A 22680-nucleotide genomic window follows, 5' to 3' on the forward strand; every position below is an offset into this window, starting at 1 on the left:
GTATAAAGCTCTAGCCTCTAACAAGCTAAATTAAGCTACAATGTATAAAGCTCTAGCCCCTAACAAGCTAGATGTAACTCCAATGTATAATGCTCTAGCCCCTACCAAGCTCAATGTAACTCCAATGTATAATGCTCTAGTCCTTACCAAGCTAGATGTAACTCCAATGTATAATGCTCTAGCCTCTAACAAGCTAGATGTAACTCCAATGTATAATGCTCTAGCCTCTAACAAGCTAGATGTAACCCCAATGTATAAAGCTCTAGCCCCTAACAAGCTAGATGTAACTCCAATGTATAATGCTCTAGCCCCTACCAAGCTCAATGTAACTACAATGTATAAAGCTCTAGCCTCTAACAAGCTAAATTAAGCTACAATGTATAAAGCTCTAGCCCCTAACAAGCTAGATGTAACTCCAATGTATAATGCTCTAGCCCCTACCAAGCTCAATGTAACTCCAATGTATAATGTTCTAGTCCTTACCAAGCTAGATGTAACTCCAATGTATAATGCTCTAGCCCCTAACAAGCTAGATGTAACCCCAATGTATAATGCTCTAGCCTCTAACAAGCTAGATGTAACCCCAATGTATAATGCTCTAGCCCCTACCAAGCTCAATGTTACTACAATGTATAAAGCTGTAGCCTCTAACAAGCTAAATTAAGCTACAATGTATAATGCTGTAGCCCCTTCCAAGCTAGACGTATCTCCGCAATGTGTAAAGCTCTAGCTTCTCACAGGCTAGATGGAACTCTAATGTATAACGCTCCAGTCTTTAACAAGCTAGATATTCAGTATTACACTCACTTCCACCCAGGTGTACCTATAGGTGGCATATCTGCCAGCAACCATGACCTTACAGATAGCTTTAGACATGGCCTCTGAGTCTGAAGAACTGATATTGTGTTTCCCCATCTAACACAACTCCTCATTTGTTCTCTCCGCGGGTCAGCCAGCAGCACCAGCTGGTTGTGTCATCCCTCATTGTTTTACAGAGATGGAACTCAATTACCCTTTGTTGTCCAGCACCTGGGGGCTCTAAGACACTCTGGGGAACAGTCATTAAACACATGTGCCCATTAAAACTGTGAAACGTAAGAGCTGCTGAAAACCAATACACAAAATGCCCCATATTTACTAACATTGCACTGGCTGTTTTTATAAATGTCATCTCAATGGAACCATGCACTTGTTCTCTGACCTAGCATAAGATTGGTAGCAGTTGGGATGTTTGGTTATTATTACCAGGGTCTTGCATCTTCCATTGTTGTGCACATCCTCTGCTCTCTTCCAATGAAAATAGTTTAACTGTTAATTTATTTGATATTCTGGGATACAATGTAAATTAATCATGTATCTTAAATTAATATTAATATTATTATTTAATTGTACATTTATATTACTTATTTTAGCAATATCTTTTTTTGTCAGGCTTTGCTTTACTGTGAACATTTAGTCCATAATATTTACGTAGCAGTTTTACATCTGCATGTCCGATGAGCTGAACCTGAACTTCAGCAGCATTCTGGTGATTTAGGTTCAGGATCACTGTACGACTGCTGAAAGTGCCTGTTTCGATGTACAAATCACTAATGCCCCTTTCAGACCGCACTTTTTACCCGTTATTTTGCAGTTTTTTTACCGTTTTAAAACGGTAATTGTGCAGTCTGAAAGGTGCAGAGTGAATTTACCGGTTCTATTGAACTGGTATTTCTAAACGATAATAAAGCAGGGTCCTACCCGTTTCAGACCCGTTTTTTTTTTTCATCCACTGTTTTCTATGGGTTAAAATGGGTTCAGTGTTGTGAAGGAACAAAAACTGCATTGAAATACCGTTTAAAGACATGCGGTGTGAAAGGGGTTTTAGCTGGCAGACCCGTTTTTAGAAATGTTTTAAAATACTTGGTCAAAGCCAGTTTTGCAGTCTGAAAGCAGCATAAGATGCTCACCCAGACAACTAACCAGAGTTTCTGTGTTATTAACACGGATAATAACATTGTACTTTGGTGAGTGTCTTAAGGTGCATACACACTAGTCAATAGATTATATGATGTGCGCGATAACGACCACGCACTGTGGGCTTGATTCAGAGTTATAATGCATAATCTAATCAAATGGGAGAAATCATGTGCACTGCAGGTGGGGCAGATGTAACATGTGCAGAGAGAGTTAGATTTGGGTGATTTATATTGTTTCTGTGCAGGGTAAATACTGGCTGCTTTATTTTTACATCGAAATTTAGATTTTAGTTTGAACACACCCACCCAAATCTAACTCTCTCTGCACATGTTACATCTGCCCCACCTGATGGTTTTGCCTATTTGAGAAAGATTTAGCTTTTTGTGAACAATTCTGAATCAGGTCTTATATCATTAATGATGTTCGCTCCTGTGATTCGTTAGCAATTTCAGCCCTCGTCTGTACATGCAGGACAATGCAGGATGATGCATTTTCTAACCATCTTTCATCTATTTACAAATTTATGAAAATATTTTAGTCCTCTACTGCCACGGGAAATAGCCAACATGCTGGTGAACCTGGCTGATGCTTTATCTGGCAGTGACATATTATTCCCAGGGAATTGGTACAATTTGGCCAGAATACAAATGTCAGCTGAATAGGAACTACAGTGAACTTATTAGCATATCTGCATATTCATGAAGCATTATGCTCCTCATTGATGTTTTCGTTCTGACAGATTTCTGTAAATATTTTGACAGTACTGCAAATAAAACATAAAAACTGTGTCTGTGTCTCCTGTGAGCCAGTTATTATAACAGGAAGTGAGGAACATGAAGGGGTTTTATCTACTTTTGTAGAAAATCCAAGTTTCCATCACTGACTTGCCTGAATGTTCCCTACACAGACCCAGAGAAGCACTGGCCAACAAATACACAGGCCTGCTGTACTGTATGTTCTACCAGCTCTATTCCAGCTCACCAGAATATATCAATTGGTTCAGGATTAGGAGCCTGTTTAAGAATAAGCAATGTTAATGGGGAGTGTTTTTAATGCCACTTGAATTTATTTATTTATTAACTTGAATGCCAGTGATTAGAAAATCGTGTTGACTGGTAAGGGATACTTTCTGCTAGCTATATCAGTCTGAGGAGACATGGGCATCTGTCAGGGACATCTAATGAGAGGAGGTGGCCCACACCCCATCTCTGTGTGCCCCCACCTCTCTTGCATCAGTAAATTTGCAGTGATGATTTTGTCTCTGTCCCTCAACCTACCAGACACTATGAATCGATTATAGATAATCCAGTGGTATGTTTAACTCAGCTACAAGGGCCATACATACTGTACGGATGGTGTAATGGTTAGCATTACTGTCTCACAGCGCTGAGGTCATGGGTTTGATTCCCACCATTGCTCTAACTGTGCGGAGTTTGTGTATTCTCCCTGTACTTGCTTGGGTTACCTACGGGTACTCTGGTTTCCTCCTACAATCCAAAAATATACTGACAGGTTATTTGGCTCCTAAACATATTAACCCTAGAATGTCTGTGTGTGGGTGTACATGTGGTAGGGAATATAGATTGTAAGTGCCACTGTGGCAGGGACTGATGGGAATGTTCAAATATTCTCTGTAAAGCGCTGCGGAATATGTATGCGCTATATAAGAAACTGTTCATTAATAAATAAGTACTGGACATTCAGAATTCCGTTCCTCTATTTCTCTGATATCCCCATTCTGACATACTTGTTAAAAGGTGTCGTCTCCATGCTTTTGAGTGCGTAACTCAGCAAATGGTAACCACACACAAAGGGAGGAGCTTAACAAGACGCTACCCATCCACATTTATTTATTTATTTCCTACATTGCACCTTTTGGCAGCCCTGTGATCAGCTAGCCCCCTCCCCGCATGAGAAGAGGGCCACCCCTGTGCGAAGATGGGAAATCCACTCTACATCGACCGGATCCCCCCCGATCCCATGTGCAGCACAGTGTAAGTAAATACTTACTCAGAGCTGTGCAGCCGTGGGGAGATCGGGGCCGCTGATGACGTGAGCACCCTTGCTGCTGTGTTTTTGTGTGGCACTCCCAGAAAACCCTGGGGCACCGCCCACAAACGCCAACCAGCTGTCAACCTGCGATCACAGGCCATCGCTAGGTGTAGCAGTCCTCCGATAATCAAAAGGGCTGCAATTTGAGCTGTATTCCAATCGAGCTGTAGTCCCATCTGCCCTATTGGTAATCCTGCCCTAACTAGCCTTGCACAGCAGCAGATTAACCCTTAGCGCTCTAGCACAGTACCACCAGGGCAGCTAAACATTAGGTAAATTGCATGGATAAGTGCTAAAAAAAAAAAATCCCACTTATTTAAAAATAATAATTTAGACATTAAGCTCTGTTGTTGGTGGCTGTTCCTTTAATAACAGTTTCTGTAGCACAGCCAGGAATTAGCTGTGTACAATGGCCAGTGCTCTGGGAGCATGAGAAGAAAATTAGGCATTTTCACTCCCAATCCAAATCTTTCAAGACAATTTTCTGCAATTTGCTTCCCAATGAGTTCCGGTCTGTAGAAGCTGGGATATTGCGGCTGGAATAATAAAGCGAAGCCCAGGCTTTTAGAGTATTGTTGATTGTCCTTCAGTAAAATTCTGTTCAGATTATAAATGAAGTGTTTAGGTTCAGGAGACTTCTCTCTCTTCTCTGTAATTCTGTGATTTATGCTGTAGTTTCTATGAACTAGGATAGGCTGAAAGCGAGGGGGTTGTATTAATTACACGTAGACCACTGAAGCATGAAGGAAAATTACCATTTAAAAAAAAACTGTAAAGTAAATGTTCTGGTAACTGCTGTTTGGGCACACTGAGTTCTTATTCTGCTGGAAGAAGTTTTTAGTCTCTGTTTAAACCCCAGGAATGACGGACACACCAACATGACTACAAGCTATAAAATACTTACTGTAGTACATAATAGCAAGTATGAATCACATCATCGCAAACATTTTATAAATATCATTACTACTGTCTGAGTTTCATAAAGTACATAAAGTACAATGGGCCTGATTCGAGTTGACGCACTAAGCAGCGTAAATTTCTGCTTAGTGGGCATCCTCTGGGTGAGCGAATGCCCGCCCCCCCAACGCCATGCGAACATCCCCGCCGCATTGCAAATGGATGTTTAGCCTAAATATCCATTCACACAGGAGTGTATGGGACAAAATAATTTGATGGTCTTGATTGTCCTATATGTGCGAGTCCGGCTCTAAGAACAGGACGGGCACTGACATCAATGAGATGTCAGCCACCCGCTCCTGGTAGCCATTAGCCCACCTGCTTTTGCATGGGATACCCAGGAAACGCTCAATATCCCCGTGCGCCAGCCCCCTGACCACCTCCATCCCTACCCCATGTACGAATGCCTCGCTTATACACATGCTCAGAGGGAAAACATTGGTCCCCGGTGCGAATACGCCGGGGACCGATCACACATGAATCAGGCCCAATGTTTCTTCTATTACTTGCGGCAGACAATGCATCCTAGTGATAATGCACTTACCACACATGCTGCACCTTTTTGGCTGGTACAGTACCATTTTTTTTTGTGGCCTGTACAGCTAAAAAAGGGCTTTGTACCGGTTTTCTGTGTCTACAACTCTCCATTGAAAGTATAGAAAAGGGGGCGTGACCCCACCCCCTTTACCTGTGGACATACCCCTTTCCCAATTTGTTCCGGTTTCTGCCCTTGTTGGAGGGTATGATGCTGTATCATTGCGATCCATGTGGGTAGCCTAGATGGCATGAAGATCAGACATTGCTTTTGGCTAGACATGTTCTAACTTTCAGTATAGAAAACAAATACAGAAACTATTGATAATTAAACGTTTTGTGTATAAGTTCACAAATACAGATGCATTTATATTGTATTCTGAAAATAGATTTTATCATTGTCTGCTATAGAATTAACCTTTATAATTCATGGGAAATACAGTAAGTGTTTATTCTGACTAATGATTCGCATAATTGATCGCTGGCATAAAACTGAGTTTAGATGGACTCTTCATCCTTGACCCAGTTAGTTTCTAGTTAGTGGAAAGCATTAGCAAATCTCTGGTGTTCCTAAGAGAAAGTTCATATGTTGGTCAAGTATCACTCAGTCCTCCCTGCTCCCCCAAAGTACCCCACCTCTATCCTCCTTTCTCCAGATTTCCTCCACAAACGCAGCATATTATTGTGTTTGCACTACTTATCCAGGTTTAGTTTTAAGCAGATATTTGCCCCACAACAAGCTGCTTTTTATTCTTAATTGTTGCTTTTTTTAAACCAGGGCCTTTGGAAGAAAGGCCTCCACACAACTCATATAAGAATACATAATTCTTCTTTAACCGACGAGCTCAAAGGACTGTCAAGGTGCCCATACACGTTACAATTATTGTATCCAATATTGGATACAATATCGCATCTCATCGCATCTCGGTTTTGCGATAAGATGGGATGAGATGAGATCTAGTACAAAAAGTAGTACAAAGATCTCATCTCATCTCATTTTATCGCAAAACCGAGATGCGATGAGATGCGATATTGTATCCAATATTGGATACAATAATTGTAACGTGTATGGTCACCTTCAGATAGAAAGTAGCAAGATGCGCTCCGGCGTGAAAGCACTATGTGTGGGGAAGCATTATGTGGGGGGCGACGGCAGAGGACAGAGAAGACAGAATAGACTACCACGCACTTCTGCAGCTGCTGGATCACTGTTTAATGGCGGCGGTCTCAGAGTGCTGTGTGGGCGTGGTGGAACAGGGACAGGGCAGCAAGACACTCCCTGGGGGGCGGGCGACAAATTGCACGCTGAGGAAAATGTCCCCTGAAGTGTGCTGATGGACCCAATGAGATAGATCCTATGTGCAGGAGGATCAATCTCATGGGTCAGACCCGATTCGCATGGGAACGCGCATCGGGTCACAGTGCAGGACAGTCATATAAGATTTGGTTTGATTGATTAACCCAATCTGTCTAAATTGGGTGAAATTGGACCAAATCTTACAAGTTAGGGGGCCTTAACTGATCGTTTATGTTGTCATAACCATGTACTGAAATCTGTTGTATTTGGAAATACAAGGAGGCAGAAAGAAAAATAGCAAAGCTCATATGGGGAACTATAAATAATAAATACTTGCATTTATTTGTGTAACGCTTTGGCAGAGTATAAGCTTGCTGAAAGGAAGTGTCCCAGTTGTTTTATAGCATAGTGAAGAGAAGATGTTTTTTTGTTGTTGTGGCTGGATGCTCTGTGCTTTTATCCCTTTCATCCACTTTGATATTTTAGTCTGTTTTTATGTTCTGTTTACTGAGTGTTTTTGTTGAGCAGCATTGCAGTATTTAGCTAGGAACGTTTTTGTTCAGGCTGGTTGTGAGTAATGATTTATTTTACACTACTGGCTACAGGACTTTCATCTCTTTCATTCAGAATTTTAAATCTTATTTTTAGCCCAAGTGTTTCAGTTGAAATGAAGTTAATGTCTCACTTAGCTAGGAACAAACCCTTTTGCCAAGAAGGAACCATTACAACTTGTTAGCAGCAATTATTGCTCACAGGTACAGCATTTTAGGTCATTTTATGCTATTACTATTATTAGGTATGGAGCTGTCATTTCCATGTGCATTTCCACTCACCTAAAAGGCTTTGTGTGACTTACAATTACAAAGTAGCTGACTCCTAAGTTTATATGAGTATTACCTTCAATTATATGGTGCCCTAAAGTGTCTGCAGTGTCATAGAAGGGGCAAACGCAAAAAGCTTAGCAAAAGAATGAGTAACAGTGCCGATGTTCATTAAATCTACATGCATTTTTTAATTGCTAGTTAAAAGCCCATCAAAATGAGGTATTCTGCAAGTTACTTTCAATTTGAACTGTGACAGTTTTTACTTTAAAGCTTTAAGCTGTGACAGTTTTTAGCCCACAAACTTATTTATATAGCACTTAAATATTCCAAACTACTTTTCATCAGGATAACTAAATGTTGCTGAAAGCTCAGAGGTGCTCTAAAAGGTGTCTCAGTGGGGCAGTCTCACTCCTTCAGTCATAAATGGCATACATATTACTGTTGGCCTCAGCGCTATATTGAAACCAATCTCTGCATGCATGATGTTTGTTCACCAGACACACTGGACACACTGGATGCTACTGCCTGCTTACAGGGGCTAAAAGGTCAATACCCAGTGGGTGCATACACACTGAGCGGCTTTCCCCCTGCCCGGTGCTGTCAGCGGTGTGCGGATGTCTTTGCATAGCGCAGAGCTATGCAAAGCCATCCACAAAGACATTCATCTGCTGGTAATACCAGAAGATGAGCGGCTTTCCCGGCGATGATGCGGGAGCGTGCATCACCGATTATCGCCGGGCCATACACACTGGGAGGCTTTGAGCTGAACACCACTCAAACTTGATGTTTTGTGCATGTGCCTTTAATGGTCAGCACAGAACGGCATGTTACACATTAACCTGTACTCCGCAAAATAATTTATAAATAAAAAAGTGTCGCTAGGAAAGTATCAATAAGAATAATTTAATAACATAACCATAAGTAAATAATCATTAAAAACAGATGACATAGTAAATAATATATTAAATGAGAGTGTAGTGGACTTAAACCAAAAATATTCAACACACCTAATGAGTCCTGTTCCTATTGTGCCGCCTTAAAAGATCAAATGGATACCAGGTACGTATTAATCAACCTGGTTTCAATGATTATCACCAGGGGAGTTATAGTTCCCAAACAACCACTAGGGGTTTATAATCCATGCAGGATGGCATTTGCAGCATATGTCCTCACTAGGTGCAGTGGAGGTGGTGGATATGGCTGGTTGGTGTGGGTAGAGTAACAGTAGGGGGAAAAGACCTACCATCTCTCACACCTACTGTTACTGAATAACCATGGGGTTATTAAGACCTGATTGCTGCGGTGTCATCACCCTGCAATTAGATAGCTGCTGCCCAGCATGAGTGAAATCCACCCAAGCTCACGAATGGCCTTTGAAAATATCGCAGCCTCCAATGAGCTGCAAATCCATCAAATGATTTTCCCACTGTGTGCAGTCCCTGCATAGTCCAGGACCTACTCAGCTGGCGTGATGGAAACATGAGAATCTCATGGAGCTGATTGGAAATGCCTGGGCACGCCTGCGTTTTTCCTGACACTCACAGAAAACGCCTTGGTGACACCAAGACATGCCGGGTTCCTGTCAATCACCTTGCGAATAGCCAGTATGCGCACTACAATTTGTACCCATGCCCAGTCGTTTAATAATCACTCACGTGCAAATTCACAGCTGTGCAATCAGGTCTGAATAACCCCCAGTTCAAATCAATTCAGATCGTACTGTAGGTCTCATTCCTTCCTACAAGCAAAGACATACATTATGGTCTCACAGAAGTAGCTCAACAGTGCATGGTAAGTGTTGTAGAGGAGATATTATTGTCATGGACCATGGAGAGTGCTGATCTCTTCCCCTAAACTACTAGACAACTTTTATTCCATTAGTGGCTTACAGACACAGTATATACAGCATACTCATTTGCCTACTTTTGAAAACTAGTTTCAGGGAAATTACAGTTGGTAGTAGAATCTTGCAAAGCACCCTATTGAGGGGGCGTGTTATGCTCCACCCAAAGGGCGTGTCTAGTTCCATACATGGAGAGATTGTGAAAAGAGATTGTGAACATGGCACCTAGAAGTGTGGGTGTGTACTGCTACATCTGAGAGGAATCTTTTAAAATTATTTATATCCAAATGTAGATGAGCCACAAAGCAGTTAGTAAGAGCTACTATACTTGCTAAAGTGCTGGGAAATGGTGCTGATGATTCAGTGTAACTGTATCTATCTCTTATTCCCAGCAGCGGCTCTTACCTCTGCTGAGGAGGGAGTCTGGCACGATGTGCCCCCCTCTGCTGCCACTGCCGGTGGTCATTGCCGCTTCCAATACTGGTCTCCACCATGGGACCGGCACATGCGCTGTAACTTCTTCGGTATTGTGCATGCGCTGGCCCCCAGCTTCTATGGGCTGCTTTTGCAGCAGCCCCCAGAGGCATATTTAGGGTCCCAGGTCTGGCGCATGTGCAATATAGTCCTCGTACTGCGCATGTGCAGGACCCGGTTTTTATGGGCCCAATGGGACTGCCTTGGGTGACTGGCTTCCAATAGGAAGTCACTGCCAGTCACAGTGAAGCCAGAGCAGTCTCACAGAATAGTGGCGGATTTCACATGGGAGGCTGCAGTCCATAGGTAAAAACCGCCACTGCTCATTCCCTTTTTCCCAAAAAAATGTAACACAGGGTTGCCGACTTTAAAAAAATCCTCTCCGGGAGAAGCCCGGAGAGGAATCTTGCATTACGAGTTTTGGGGGCGGGGCTTAATGGTGACGTCATTAAGCCCCGCCCCCATTACATCAAATAGCAGAAATAGCTGATATCCATGGAGGGGGCGGGGCTAAAACGTCACGATTGTGCCGTTTTAGCTCCGCCCCCTCCCCTGAGACCCGCGGATTGCGGCATATAAATGCCGCGATCTTGGGGCTCAGTGGGGATCCCCCTGATTCCGGGAGGGTTGCCCACCCTTCCGGGGGCCGGGAGGAAGGACCCGATTTTCGGGAGACTCCCGCAAATTCCGGGAGGGTCGGCAACCCTGATGTAACAGTGTAATGTGGGCTAGGTGAAATTAGTGAGATTGCTAGACTAATAAGGGAGAGAGGGAGATTGCTGTTTTGTCAGGGAGTCTCCTGCACAATACAGGAGGGTATGCAACTATGATATACAGTATATAGCTTGGAAACTAGAGTAATGGTGTGTGGTGTGTCAGCACTTTATAGACAACAAATTAGCCCATTGAGCCCAATCTGCCTAAGCCAGAGTCTTTCAGCACCTATATAGTTGTCCCATGAGCCTTTTCATCACTGTTGGGATGTAAGGTCTAGGCACCACATGTGTAGTCACTGGCTTGTGTATGCTTCGCAAGAATCTTCAGGGCTTATTGTTAGGAGACTGCAGGGTTATAACAATTAGCGTTTCCACCCATGGTGAGCTCATTCCTAATTAGTTCCAGACTTGCAGTACTTTAGATAGAAGTACATTATTTTTGTCTACAACAAAATCATTTTACTTTGTCCTTTCAGGCAATGTAAAAATGCATTGTCATATGGTAGCAGAGCCAAAAAATTCTATGTACGTCATCTAACCCTTACACCATGATTTGGGAATGTGTCCAGAGAAGTCACTTGTGTAAGTGATTTAAAACCTAGATAAAGAGTTTACTGAGCTACAGTAGATCCCAAATACACAGGTTTACAGTGTTTTAGTATTATTATTAACAAAGTACTGTCATTTATTTTAAGAGTTCGGAATGTATTAATTATAGACATTGAGTCATCAAAGAGAACAGTAGTTATATATTTGTCATTTTTTGCCATTGTTACTGGAAAATAGTAAAAGGACAAGAATTATGTATGACTGGTCCAAAGGGTGGTGGCTGAACACTGAATCATGTGTAGGAGGCATTTGATTTGAAATTGTAACCAATTACAATAATTCCAGCATCTCCAGGACATCATTAAACATCATCTAGTATACATAGGGCAGTATTCAATGCTGGGGGCGAGCTGTGACAGCTTGCCCTGTCTGTATTCAACTGACCCCCTGCAGACGCCGTTTCCTCCTCGCTGTGGAGCAAGGGGGAATCGGCGTATGCGGCTGCTAAAACAGCGAGACTCGAGGCTAAATGCATCGGGCTCCCTGTATTAGCCATGAGCCTTTGACAGCGAGGATTCCCCCGGAACGTTGAACAGGGTGAGCGGCCGGTGCGGGGGTTAAACGGCGAGGATCACTTGTTTTCAGCGATCCCCGCCATTTAACCCCCTCACCACCCGCATTGAATACACCCCATAGTGAACAATAGATTTTTGCTTACTATTATGCATTCAACAAATAATAAATGCAAAGAGAGTCTATGGTCCGGATTTACACCTGATCGCTGGGCTGCAAATCTTTGGAGCCCAGCAACCAGTTAGCCGCCTCCCAACCAAAGTGAAAACCATCTCCAATGCATGGCTGTACTTGGAGGAAATCCCTTGCTTTGTTTTTCTCGCAGGGGGAATCTCATTCATGCGCACTGCATTCCTTGTGCATGTGCCCTCTACCAATAATCAGGGGGGCTGCAAATTTGTAGCCCTGAAAATAGGTCTGAATCATGCCCAATGTGTAGAAGACATGGAGTAGACCAGGGCTGGGCAATAGCGGCCCTCCAGATGTTGATGAACTACACATCCCAGCATGCCTTGCATCAGTTTCAGCATGGCCACATAGCAAAACTAATGCCAAGCATCCTGGGATGTGTAGTTCATAAACAGCTGGAGGGCCACTGTTGCCCAGCCCTGTAGTAGACTGTATGCCTACCTATTCAGCAACACAGTTGGCACAGTGGTTAGCAGTGCTTCCTCACAATACTGGAAATTAGTTACATTTTTGACCAAGGTATTATCTGTGTATATGCTGCAATCCAAAAACAAACTAGTAGGTAAATTGGCTTCTGACAACAAAATAACCTTAGTCAGTATGGGTGTCCTTGTGCTGGGGAATAATGTGCCTGATTCAGTATGCTCGAAGCAGTTTAGCATATGCAATCCATAGCAATGCAAATGCAGTAGGAGGCGCATACCCCCTCCTGTCTACGTTTGCTATGAACGTTCTAGTGGAACATTGCAACCATCGGTCAGAATGCTCCTCTTCAATTGTAACCTGATTAAGCTTAACCTTATGCTGCCCGTCGCAGGGGGATACGCCCCCATCTCAGGCAACTCCGGTCACCCCTGTTCCTCCCACTGAGCATCTGTAATCTACAATGCGATCTCAGGACACGACGTGCACATGTGCATTTCTCCTAACCATTGGCAAACTACGCGACTAATTGATCAGTTGTAATCAGTTGTGAATTAGCCTCATAGATGGACGCAAGTCTTTATTCAGCCTTAACTACTATTGTTAGCACTGCTGGTGCAGGGACTGTTGTGAATAATGTAAATCACTGCATACTATAGTTTTTGGGTGGCATGCAAATACATTTGAAGTCATACTTTTCGGCGTAAGTTGTTTATTTTTATCCCATTCTGCTGTACACTGTAGTACACAGCTCTCATAAGGTCCTGCAAGAGCAACTAAATGTATTTGAGGTCTGGAATTTGCCTTGATGATTGCAAACCCTTCATTCTTTTCTGTTTCCAGCCATTCAGTTGTAGATCTCTTGACCATTGTCCCATTGCATGGCCTTATTTTGGCAATGCTTTAGATCTCAGATAGTCTGCTTCCTATTTTATACTAGAATATTCCGTTATAAAGAGTATTTTATTATGTTGGTCCTTTGGTTGTAAAAAAGAACAAGCTGTCATTCCCCTTCTACGATGCTTGACAGGTTCTTGCGGCTATTCTTTGTGATTGGCTGCATGTATTAAGTTCCCGGGAGACTCACAATTTTTTGAACCGCTGGAAGCATAGGTGGATCTCCCACATCACAAGTATTAACATAATATTAGCCCCTCCCAGCTGCCGCTTGGGAGTAAATGGTGAGTTAATGGTGAGAGGTTCCAAGCCCTGTGCAGCCCTATAGTAGTCATCTATGTCTCCTCTCCGGCAATGTTCCCTCTAATTTTACGAAGGCTGTGTGTGGCAAACAATTTTGGCTGTGCAACTTTGGAAGGAAATTTTACATTTTTGTGCGTCACTTATATATAACTGGAAAATGACGTTCAGCATTTGTGTTAACTTTACTTCAAAATGATATTAAACATTTAAACATTTAAAACACAGCACACAATATAGGTAATGGGTGAAACACACATTAATTTAGTCCACAACTGCAAAAAGGGACCACTGCTGCTTTGTGCGCTTTGTTGTAATGTCTGTGCGCACGCTCGTCGAGTTGTGTGCACAGCTTAGAGGGAACACTGCTCTCCGGTCTTCTCCTGGAATGAAAAAATCAAAAGCCGGCAAGTATGATTAAAAGTAACAATTTTAGCAGTAGTATAGTGTTTTGGTTTATTCAGATGCAACTGTACAAACCTCCTGTTTGAGAGAAGGGACTTTCTCCTGGTAGGCCTTACATAAAGACCTATTTTTAATGGGATTTAACATTACTGTAGACAGTAGCCCATATAGTCAGTGCCGGTGCAAATCATCTCAGCACCCCAGGGAGGGATGCATCCACCGGGGGGGGGGGGGGGGTGCGGGCTCTACACATCCAGTAAACACGATACACAGGCAGTGTTCTGTGCAACATAGCAGGAAACCGCAGAGGTTGTCATAGGAAAACTGCCCGGGTGCGAGAAGAAATTCTGCAGCCCATTTTGCTTCGCACTCACCACCAGGGATGAAAACAGGATCATTACCGAGGACATCATCAGTAGCAGTGGCTCCTCGTCATCATCTTCCTCCCCGCCTTCCTCCAGCAGCAGCAGTCCCGGGGCAGCCGGAGCATCGCCCACTTCCTGGGGCACCACCATGCATGTAGCCGCCGCGGCGCATGCGGACAGAGCCGGGCTCTCCAGGCAGCATCAGATCGATATGTGACTTCACCTAATGTGTTTGCATTCTTACTTCCGAAAAGCATTCTTCGGAGTGACCAGCTCCCAAATTCCGCCCTCCAAATGCCTAAAGCTGCCTAGTGGTGGTGCCGGCCCTGCATATAGTATATCTCTGTATGTAGTTTCAGGGCTTGGCGATCATACTGTCTGATCGTTGGGTTAAACAGCTGGAATTCTATCTCCTGGGACGATTACTATCTGTCTCCCATGTGGACTGTTCCAAAATGTCTTTAAAACCCTTTCCAGAGTTCCAGGCAGCAACAATGGCTCCTCTGAGATCATCTCACATCACTTTTCTCCTTGGCACAGTGTTAATAGAAACCTGAATGCTCAGGACTAAGCTGGCACAGGTTCTGCTTTTACAATGAAGTGATAGGACTTCTGATGATCAAATAATGAAGTGCACTGAAGTAGCAGCTCTTGGCTCAAATTATTGATTTTCCCAACTTCACTGATACAGAAATTGAAAGGGTGTAAGCTTCATCATGTACAGCTTCATCATCTTGACCTGTTTTTGTATTCTTTCAGTAAACGCAAATGTTTTTTTTCCGTCAATTCTATATAAAATATTAAAGACTTTTGAAAAATTATGTTACACCCCTTTTTCATACTGTTGCATTGACCTACCTTATTGCCGGGTTAATCCAGTTTGGGTCTCGGATTGAAAGTCTCCCAGAGAAATAACCCTGGTCCAGTGAACCAGGATTTCAGCCTGGGTAGCGAGCAAGGTTGGTCCAGGGAAATACCGTGGGTTAAGGGGGAGTGTGAACATGTGACCCAGGTCATCTGACCCAGGTTCTATTAAAACCCTATGGTGAGCCTGCTCACTGGCACTTGGAAATGGTGTAATATGTAAGCGCTGGCAGAGGAGAAGTCCCAGCAAAATCCTGGGTCCAACCTGTGGTGTAAACAGGTTTTAAGATGCTGTGATGCAACTTGAAATATGTGTTCAGTTTTCCAGGTACATCAGAGATTTTGGGAGTATTCAATTTGGGATTTCGCCTGTCGGAATGTTCCAACAGTCGGAGTCCCAGGACGTTTTTGTCTGATCCAACAGTAACTCGACAGTTGGAACTGTATGTTCCAACTGTTGAGTGTCGGAAAGTCTGTGTCGGAATGGCTGTTTCCAACAAAACAGAACTGACTTTAAAAAAAGTCGGCTCTGAGAGCCTTCAATACTGTCAGTAACGGCAGCATTGAATAGGCGAGTGGTGATAATTCCCGTCGGGAAATATCAGAACAGATTGAATACCCCCCTTTGTTGTAAAAGGGGTATTGTATTTCTACATAACAAGCCATTACACACATCGCTCCAGTATGTTGTTGCTGTAGGAAAATATGTTACAATATTAACAATAATGTACACCAAATATAACAGGATTCCGTCACCTTTTTGGCTATGAATTATTTGCAGGAAAGTGAAAGGAGTCCTTTCACTTTTAAAGGACATGTTGTTTTCCATTGAGTTTTCCCTTGCAGAAATGCACTGGTGCGCTCTTCATTAAACTTCATTTCCTTGTACTAACAACAGATATTTTGTGCTGAGCACATACAAACTAAGCCTCACATTTCCCTGGTTCATTTAAGTTGCACGCTCCTTGTTTGCTTATTGGAAAATGATTCATTAGAGCGTTTGGCCTGGGAAAGAGTTTATTACACAGCCGTCAAGTCAGATACTTTGCAGACAGCTGGAGTCTTGAGTAGCCTTAAGCAGATGATTTCACTTGCAGTACAGTATGTGAGAGTGTGTGTAATTCTGGGGAGAGACAGCGGACTAACCGAATAAAGGAACCTTTGGTGGAAAGCTTATTGACTAGAGGAAAAAACCAAACTAATCATTTTGAGGTTGTAGTCTGATTTTTTCCTTCCGCGGAAAATGTGCCTAATATTCATCGTAAGACAGATTCCTGTAAACCATGCAGCGGTAACATGAGAGTGGTTTACAGCTGAAGTTATGGTCCCAGAAGTCTGGGGATTTCTGAAAGTTTAAGCGTTATGAAATCAACTGTGTCTGCGTGTGTCTTGGACTAATCTGGTCTTGTGTCAACTCAGTTCAGTTGTGTACTGTAAGTGTGTAGTAAAGCACTTTCCAAGCAGTCATGAAGGGAGATGGCAAAGCAATGTGGAACTTAATGTGGAAGTATTGCCTTTCTGTCAGAACGATAAGGTAGGATCATATGTTATGATTGAAATGAATAATTCTTCCTGTTCTGACAATAACAATTAGCAAACAGCATTATAGTGTAACTGATGTCCCTGCACTTATGTTCTTCTTTCGTTCAGCGTTTCGTGCTTATTGTTCCCTGAATGAATGTGTAGTTTCTGAGTCTTTAGCAGTGTATTTTCTCCAAGCGGGAGATAAATGGCAGCCATAGGTGATAATCCATCTGAAATGTTTACATCAACACATAAACCAATTAGGATATTTATATAATGTTGCAGGAATCATTTTTTCAGTCTGTCATTTCCTCTGCTGCATTCTGTTGGCTTTGTTAATGTATAGAAGATGTATAGATAATACATCTAAGAAGTATCTGTGCAGCCAGCGGAGTCTTGTGACAGTGATTTGTTCAGGCACACTGACAGCTTTATTACTGCAACTCAGCCATTTACCGTGTACGAAATTCACTGTATACATCATCCAACTTGCCCTGCAAGGGACGCTATACTATATTGATACATTAGTGCATATATATAGTACAGCCAATTACAGTATTCTGCCTTATACTTATTACTTTGTTTAAGTCTGTGTATTCAAGAAATATGTTTTTGTTCGAAAGTGTCTGCTTTCTGAATGCTGTCATTTCTGTGACAGCCTGAAGTCATTGGATTAAGTCAGTGTAGAGCAGTGATTTTCAACCTTTTTTCAATTCGCGGCACACCAAACAAGGTTTTAAAATTGCTAGGACTCACCATGAGACCCCCACAGGGAAAAACACATTGGCCCCCACAGGAAAAAAAAACAAGCCCATTGGCTGGTCTCTTATGTACAGGATACAGAACAAGACTGATGCTGGAAGAGACCAGTGAATAACAGTTCAACTGGCCGTGGCTGTAAACTGGCGTGGACATCCCTAGCTCAGGGCACACTTGTGGTTGAAAACCTCTGGTGTAGAGTGTAAAGGAGCCTACACACGGGGCGATTTCAGGGCATTTTCTAAGCGATCTGACTTGATCGCTTTGAAAATGCCCCTACGTCACGCCGCTAAGTGATCTGAATGATCTAAATTGCTCAGATCACTCAGCAATATCACCAAGTGTGTAGGCCAGTAAGAACCGCTTAAGTGGGTAAACGGAAACCATTGGGGCAGATGTATGAACCAGCGTTAAGTGCAAAAATGCACTTAACGCTGGTTAACTGGGGGGGATTACGATTACTCCAATGTATTACTAGCGCACCTAACGTGCGCTAGTGACAGCCCGCCGAGTTACGCTCGGCGGGGCTGTCCCCTGCAATCCCCCCCAGGGATTAACGGCCGGGGCGATGTATTAACAGCCTTCAAGGCGTTAATTCGCCCCGGCCGCTTCGCCAGCTCAGGGCTAGCGTTGTCCTATCCCCCACTGTGGGGACAATGCTAGCCCTGCTTCTGGCTCGGGCTGCGCACGAGATCTCGCGGTTTTTGCAAGATCTCGCGCATGCCCATTAGAGCCGGACAGGGGGGAGAAGCGCACTGAGCATGCGCGGGACGCCGGGGGAGCCGATAAGGAGAGCCGTTAACGCTGGGCATAATACATTTGCAAATAACGGGTGCCTGCTTCTCCTCTTTATGCAGGAGAAGCGGGACCCCTTATTTCAGAAGCGCTAAGGGGGGGTTAGTACATCTGCCCCATTATCACTGAAATACCATCGCCACTACCAGCAGCTACAGTGCTCTGAGAATGAAACGCCTCAGCCTTCACCCGGAGCACACCAACATTATAGCACCTATGAAAGTATTACCAGATACACTCTTTAAGATACTTTCAGAAACTTTTCATTAAATATCAAGTTTATATTTGAATGAAATCATGTGGAAATGGCTGTTTCTGCATGTTTAGTGACAGATGTAAGTACCAGGGCTAATAAACAAGAGGTGAAAGCAAGCAATATCACAGTACCGATGCACCTATCAATTTATATGGATATGGTTCATTAGGACAACACTGTCTAGCACAACAGTCATTAGTTTGACCACTATTGGTCAACAGACTTTGGCCCTTATTCTGAATCGAGCGGTACGGCCCGCGTGCGGCCGTACCGCCGATGTTTTCAGTCTGCACATGCGCAGAGGTCAATCTGCGCATGTGCAGGCGAAATCGCCGCACATAAAGTTTCGACGCCGCAAAGGGGGCGTATAGGGGCGTGAGGGGCTTCATACCCTCATTTCCCTATGCATACGCCCCGCGTTTCATGGGCGTTCCCATGCAAACGCGGGGCGTATGCATGGTAATGAGGCTATGACGCCAGTGATGGGGGCGGAAAGCTGACATCGCCGGATGTCAGCTCTCAGCCCCCAAACAAGCTTTCACACGGACGATTGTCCGTGTGGTCTCAGCTTGCGGGAGCTGGTGGGGCGTGCGGCCCTGCCTTCGATGGTCGCCGACCATCGAATGCAGGGGGCAGCTCCCACCATGGTGGAGGCGTACGCCCCACCATTTTCATGCGGATCGCCAGCCGTCCGTGTACGGACGGCCGTGGCGATCCGTATAGTAGGCGGGGATTGGTTGGTGCGGCCGGAGCACCGTATGCGGCTCCGGCCGCACCGATCTGAATAAGGTCCTTTAGGTTGACTCATGAAAAAGTTTGACATGCATTAGGTCAACATGGTCAAAAGATCACCACAGGCAAATGGTCGACATGAAAAAGGTTGACATGGTAAAAGGTTGACATTTTGGGGGTTTTGTTTGGTGTCTGTCGACATAAGTGTTGACAAGTCGTTGTTGGACTGTCCCTTCCGCCTTCCTAATTCCTGTGTGTGTTTGGTCACATATGGCTTCCTAATTAAATGGGGTGGATGTGAAAAGACATGGGGAGTAGATTGTGTGGTGCTAGAAGGATATGGGGTATATGTGGGGGGATAGAATGAGTAGGGTGTGTGGAGGGTATCGGGTATTTGGGCTTTAGGGGATTATGGGGAATAAGGTGTGTATGTGTATTGCCCACCCCAATGAAAGTAGTGGGTTTATCTGCTAGGGGTACCATCAAAAATATTGTCTAGGGCATCAAATATTTATGGACTGCCGGTGCTGGATGCTGGGGCTAGGCAGGTGAGCACCGTACCAGTGCCTGGGGGACAAACACAGGAGATCTTCCCATCTCCTGTACCCACCGAGATAGTTGTGGTGACTGAGCCAGGGGTATGGCGGGAGGCCGCAGATGGATCCCCATCCCTTCCTTTACCTGCGGGGCATTGTAGTGCCAGCGCTTCTCCTGGGTCAGTCACCACCATTAAGGTCCCTCTCCATTAAATAATGGTAAAAGTGCAGGGGGTATAGTGTAGCTTATAGGGCAGTAATGGAGAACCTTGGCACTCCAGCTGTTGTTTAACTATACATCCCTGCATGCCCTGCAACAGTTTTCACATGTCCGAATAGCAAAACTATTGCAGGGCATGCTGGGATGTGTAGTTCAACAACAGCTGGAGTGCCAAGGTTTTCCATCACTGATATAGGGTATGCAGTTCAGTGTATAGGGGCATTTGAGGCACACGTGGCAATATCATTCAATCGTACGAGGGGAGGCACCAAATTACTTCCTTGCTATGGGTGAAGGAAATCCTAGTTTTGGCTCTGGTGGGAAGTTCCCCAAAGAAACCAATCAAATCAGCTTATACTTATAATTTTATAGAATGTACAGAAATAACACGGTAATGGCCTGTGATTATTATTGCAATGCTTCTCTAAAAATGTTGCCTGCGATTCAGACACGTGCAGAGTTATCTGCATTGTATACGTTATCTAGTACATTAATAATGTTCTGTTTACATCTGATGGCTCCACTTCTTGTACTGTGTATAAGTTGTATTTATGTAAGTTTCCTTCATCCGCTCAGTCTGCTGATAAGCATGAAGAGAATACAGCACGGTCAGATGAACATTTCCATAAATAATTCCAAAACAGGTTTCATCAATTTCTCCACAGATAATGTTTAGAAAACATGCCACAACAACAGAATACTTAGTCATGATCAGTACAACGGAGACATATCAGCAGTAATGCTAACTATGCAAATGCCCCGTATTAGAATGTACAATTCTAATCCTTCATGGATAGCACAGTGGTCAGCGTTGTTAGTGTTTGAAAAGTATTCCAACCAAGACATGATTGTATGGAGTTACTATGTTCTCTTCTTGCCTGCATGGCTATACAGTATGTGGTAGATAATTTAGACCAGGCATGGGGAACCTTTGGCCCTCCAGCTGTTGTTTAACTACAAATCTCAGCATGCCCTGCTACAGTTTTGCTATATGGCCATGCTAAAACTCTTGCAGGACATGCTGGGATGCAGGGCCTGATTAACCACTAGGCTGATGGGGCACTGGGTCCGGAAAGGGAGGGAGGGGGTACAGCTCCGACACAATAGATTTCTCTGGGATGGAAGTGTTTTCTGGTGCACCTGGAGTTGGGGCCGGGCAAGGTTTTGTAAGATCTACCCCAGGAACTGTGGTAGCAGCGGTGACTGCTGGGATTCCTGGTCTCACTGCGGAAGGGGTGCCTGGAAGAGGAGATTTTGCTAGAGCCATGCTTGGCTTCACCGCTGAGGCTGTGATTGATGCTACGGTTGCTGTTGCCAGCACTGGTAGGGGCCTGTTACAGATTTATAACTAACTATGAGCGAAAAAAATTGGTGGGGCGCTTCTTGATTAGCCTAGGGACCCCTAATCAGGCCCTGTTGGGATATGTAGTTCAACAACAGCTAAAGGGCTAAAGATTCCCTATCATTAAATTAGACAGTCCCTCTACTGTCCTTTATAATAAGTAGAGACAGGATTATATGCAACATAAAAAGATTGAAATATGCATGCAAATATGCATGAAAAATACTTAAAATATGCATGAAAAGTGTTAAAATATGCTACATTAAATAACAAAAAAAAGTCATTTTTAACTTATTTATTTAAAAATCAGCATACAATTAGTTGCAAATAAACCTCAAAACTAGGCCCACAGCATCTGCAGATGTCTAGTGCTGTACATAGGATTTTTTTTCTTCCTGGCTGCTACAGCAGACTGCAGCGTCCAAAGCTCTTCTTGCATCAACTACACAGAGCCTCATCTCCAGCGCCGATGGATCAAATGTCAGCATAGCGTGTGAGGGTGGCACAGTGGAAGGCTTCCTCCCTGCGTTGCATACTCACTGTGACACGGCATTTCCTCCGTGCCGCGTGATGTCACAACCCTTCCGCCCGCCTCCTCTGCTGCAGAAGTCTGTCTCTTGGTGTAAAGTCCCAGGCCAGGGGCAGGCAAAAGTTCAAGAGCTTCGTAATGGCATCCACCCTGACTGACTTTTATCAACATGGATTGGCAGCCTAGAGCAGTGTCAGGCATAACGTACATCCAAGGTTCCCCACACTGTGCACATATTGTCCCAGCCTGCCAACTCTACCACTACCTGGCCAGCAGCAGCAGCAGGGCAGAGCAGTGCTGTGACTCACGGGTAGGAAGAGGGCAGGGCCTAAAATATGCACCATCATTAGATTTTAGGTAAAATATGCAATAACCAGTGAGAATGGGCAAAATATGCAAATGCATATGCAAATATGCAAATGCATATAATCCTGTCTCTAATAATAAGTAGATAGCCCTCTTGTGAAGTCCACAATCTCCTGTGCACAGGGCCGTCTTAACAGCAGTGTGGGCACCTGGGCAAAGCAATGCATTGGGGCCCTTACCCATTCTCCCCTCCTAGGGATAGAAGGTGCTATCAGCAGCAGCTTTGATGTCCCACGGGTGGCAGGGGGTGCTCTATCTTCCACTCAACATGTGGGACCTGGAGCAGTAACTTCTGCTAATTACTCCTTTACTGCACAGGTGGTGGGAGAGTGAACACTAATGTGTGGAAGGGGGCACTGAGCTGAATGAAGGGTCCCTTGTAAATGACTTCCAGGGAGGT

At 44.0% G+C, this 22680-nt stretch overlaps 1 protein-coding gene across 9 annotated transcripts in view; it reads left to right on the forward strand.

The window, feature by feature from the left end:
- IQSEC1 (IQ motif and Sec7 domain ArfGEF 1) overlaps positions 1-22680 on the forward strand; it is a 781720-nt gene that overhangs the window by 558521 nt on the left and 200519 nt on the right. Inside the window, exon 1 of one of the 9 annotated variants that reach the window (XM_083156425.1) lies at positions 16607-16755. The exons of the other annotated variants lie outside the window; for them this stretch is intronic. Within the exon in view, the coding sequence (XP_083012551.1) occupies positions 16688-16755 (68 nt within the window). The 5' untranslated portion in view covers positions 16607-16687. Of the gene's footprint in view, positions 1-16606; positions 16756-22680 lie in introns of those variants that run through there. 9 annotated transcript variants of the gene reach the window in all.

This window comes from Crinia signifera, chromosome 8 (assembly GCF_055691185.1).
Source record: "Crinia signifera chromosome 8, ASM5569118v1, whole genome shotgun sequence".
NCBI lineage: Eukaryota > Metazoa > Chordata > Amphibia > Anura > Myobatrachidae > Crinia > Crinia signifera.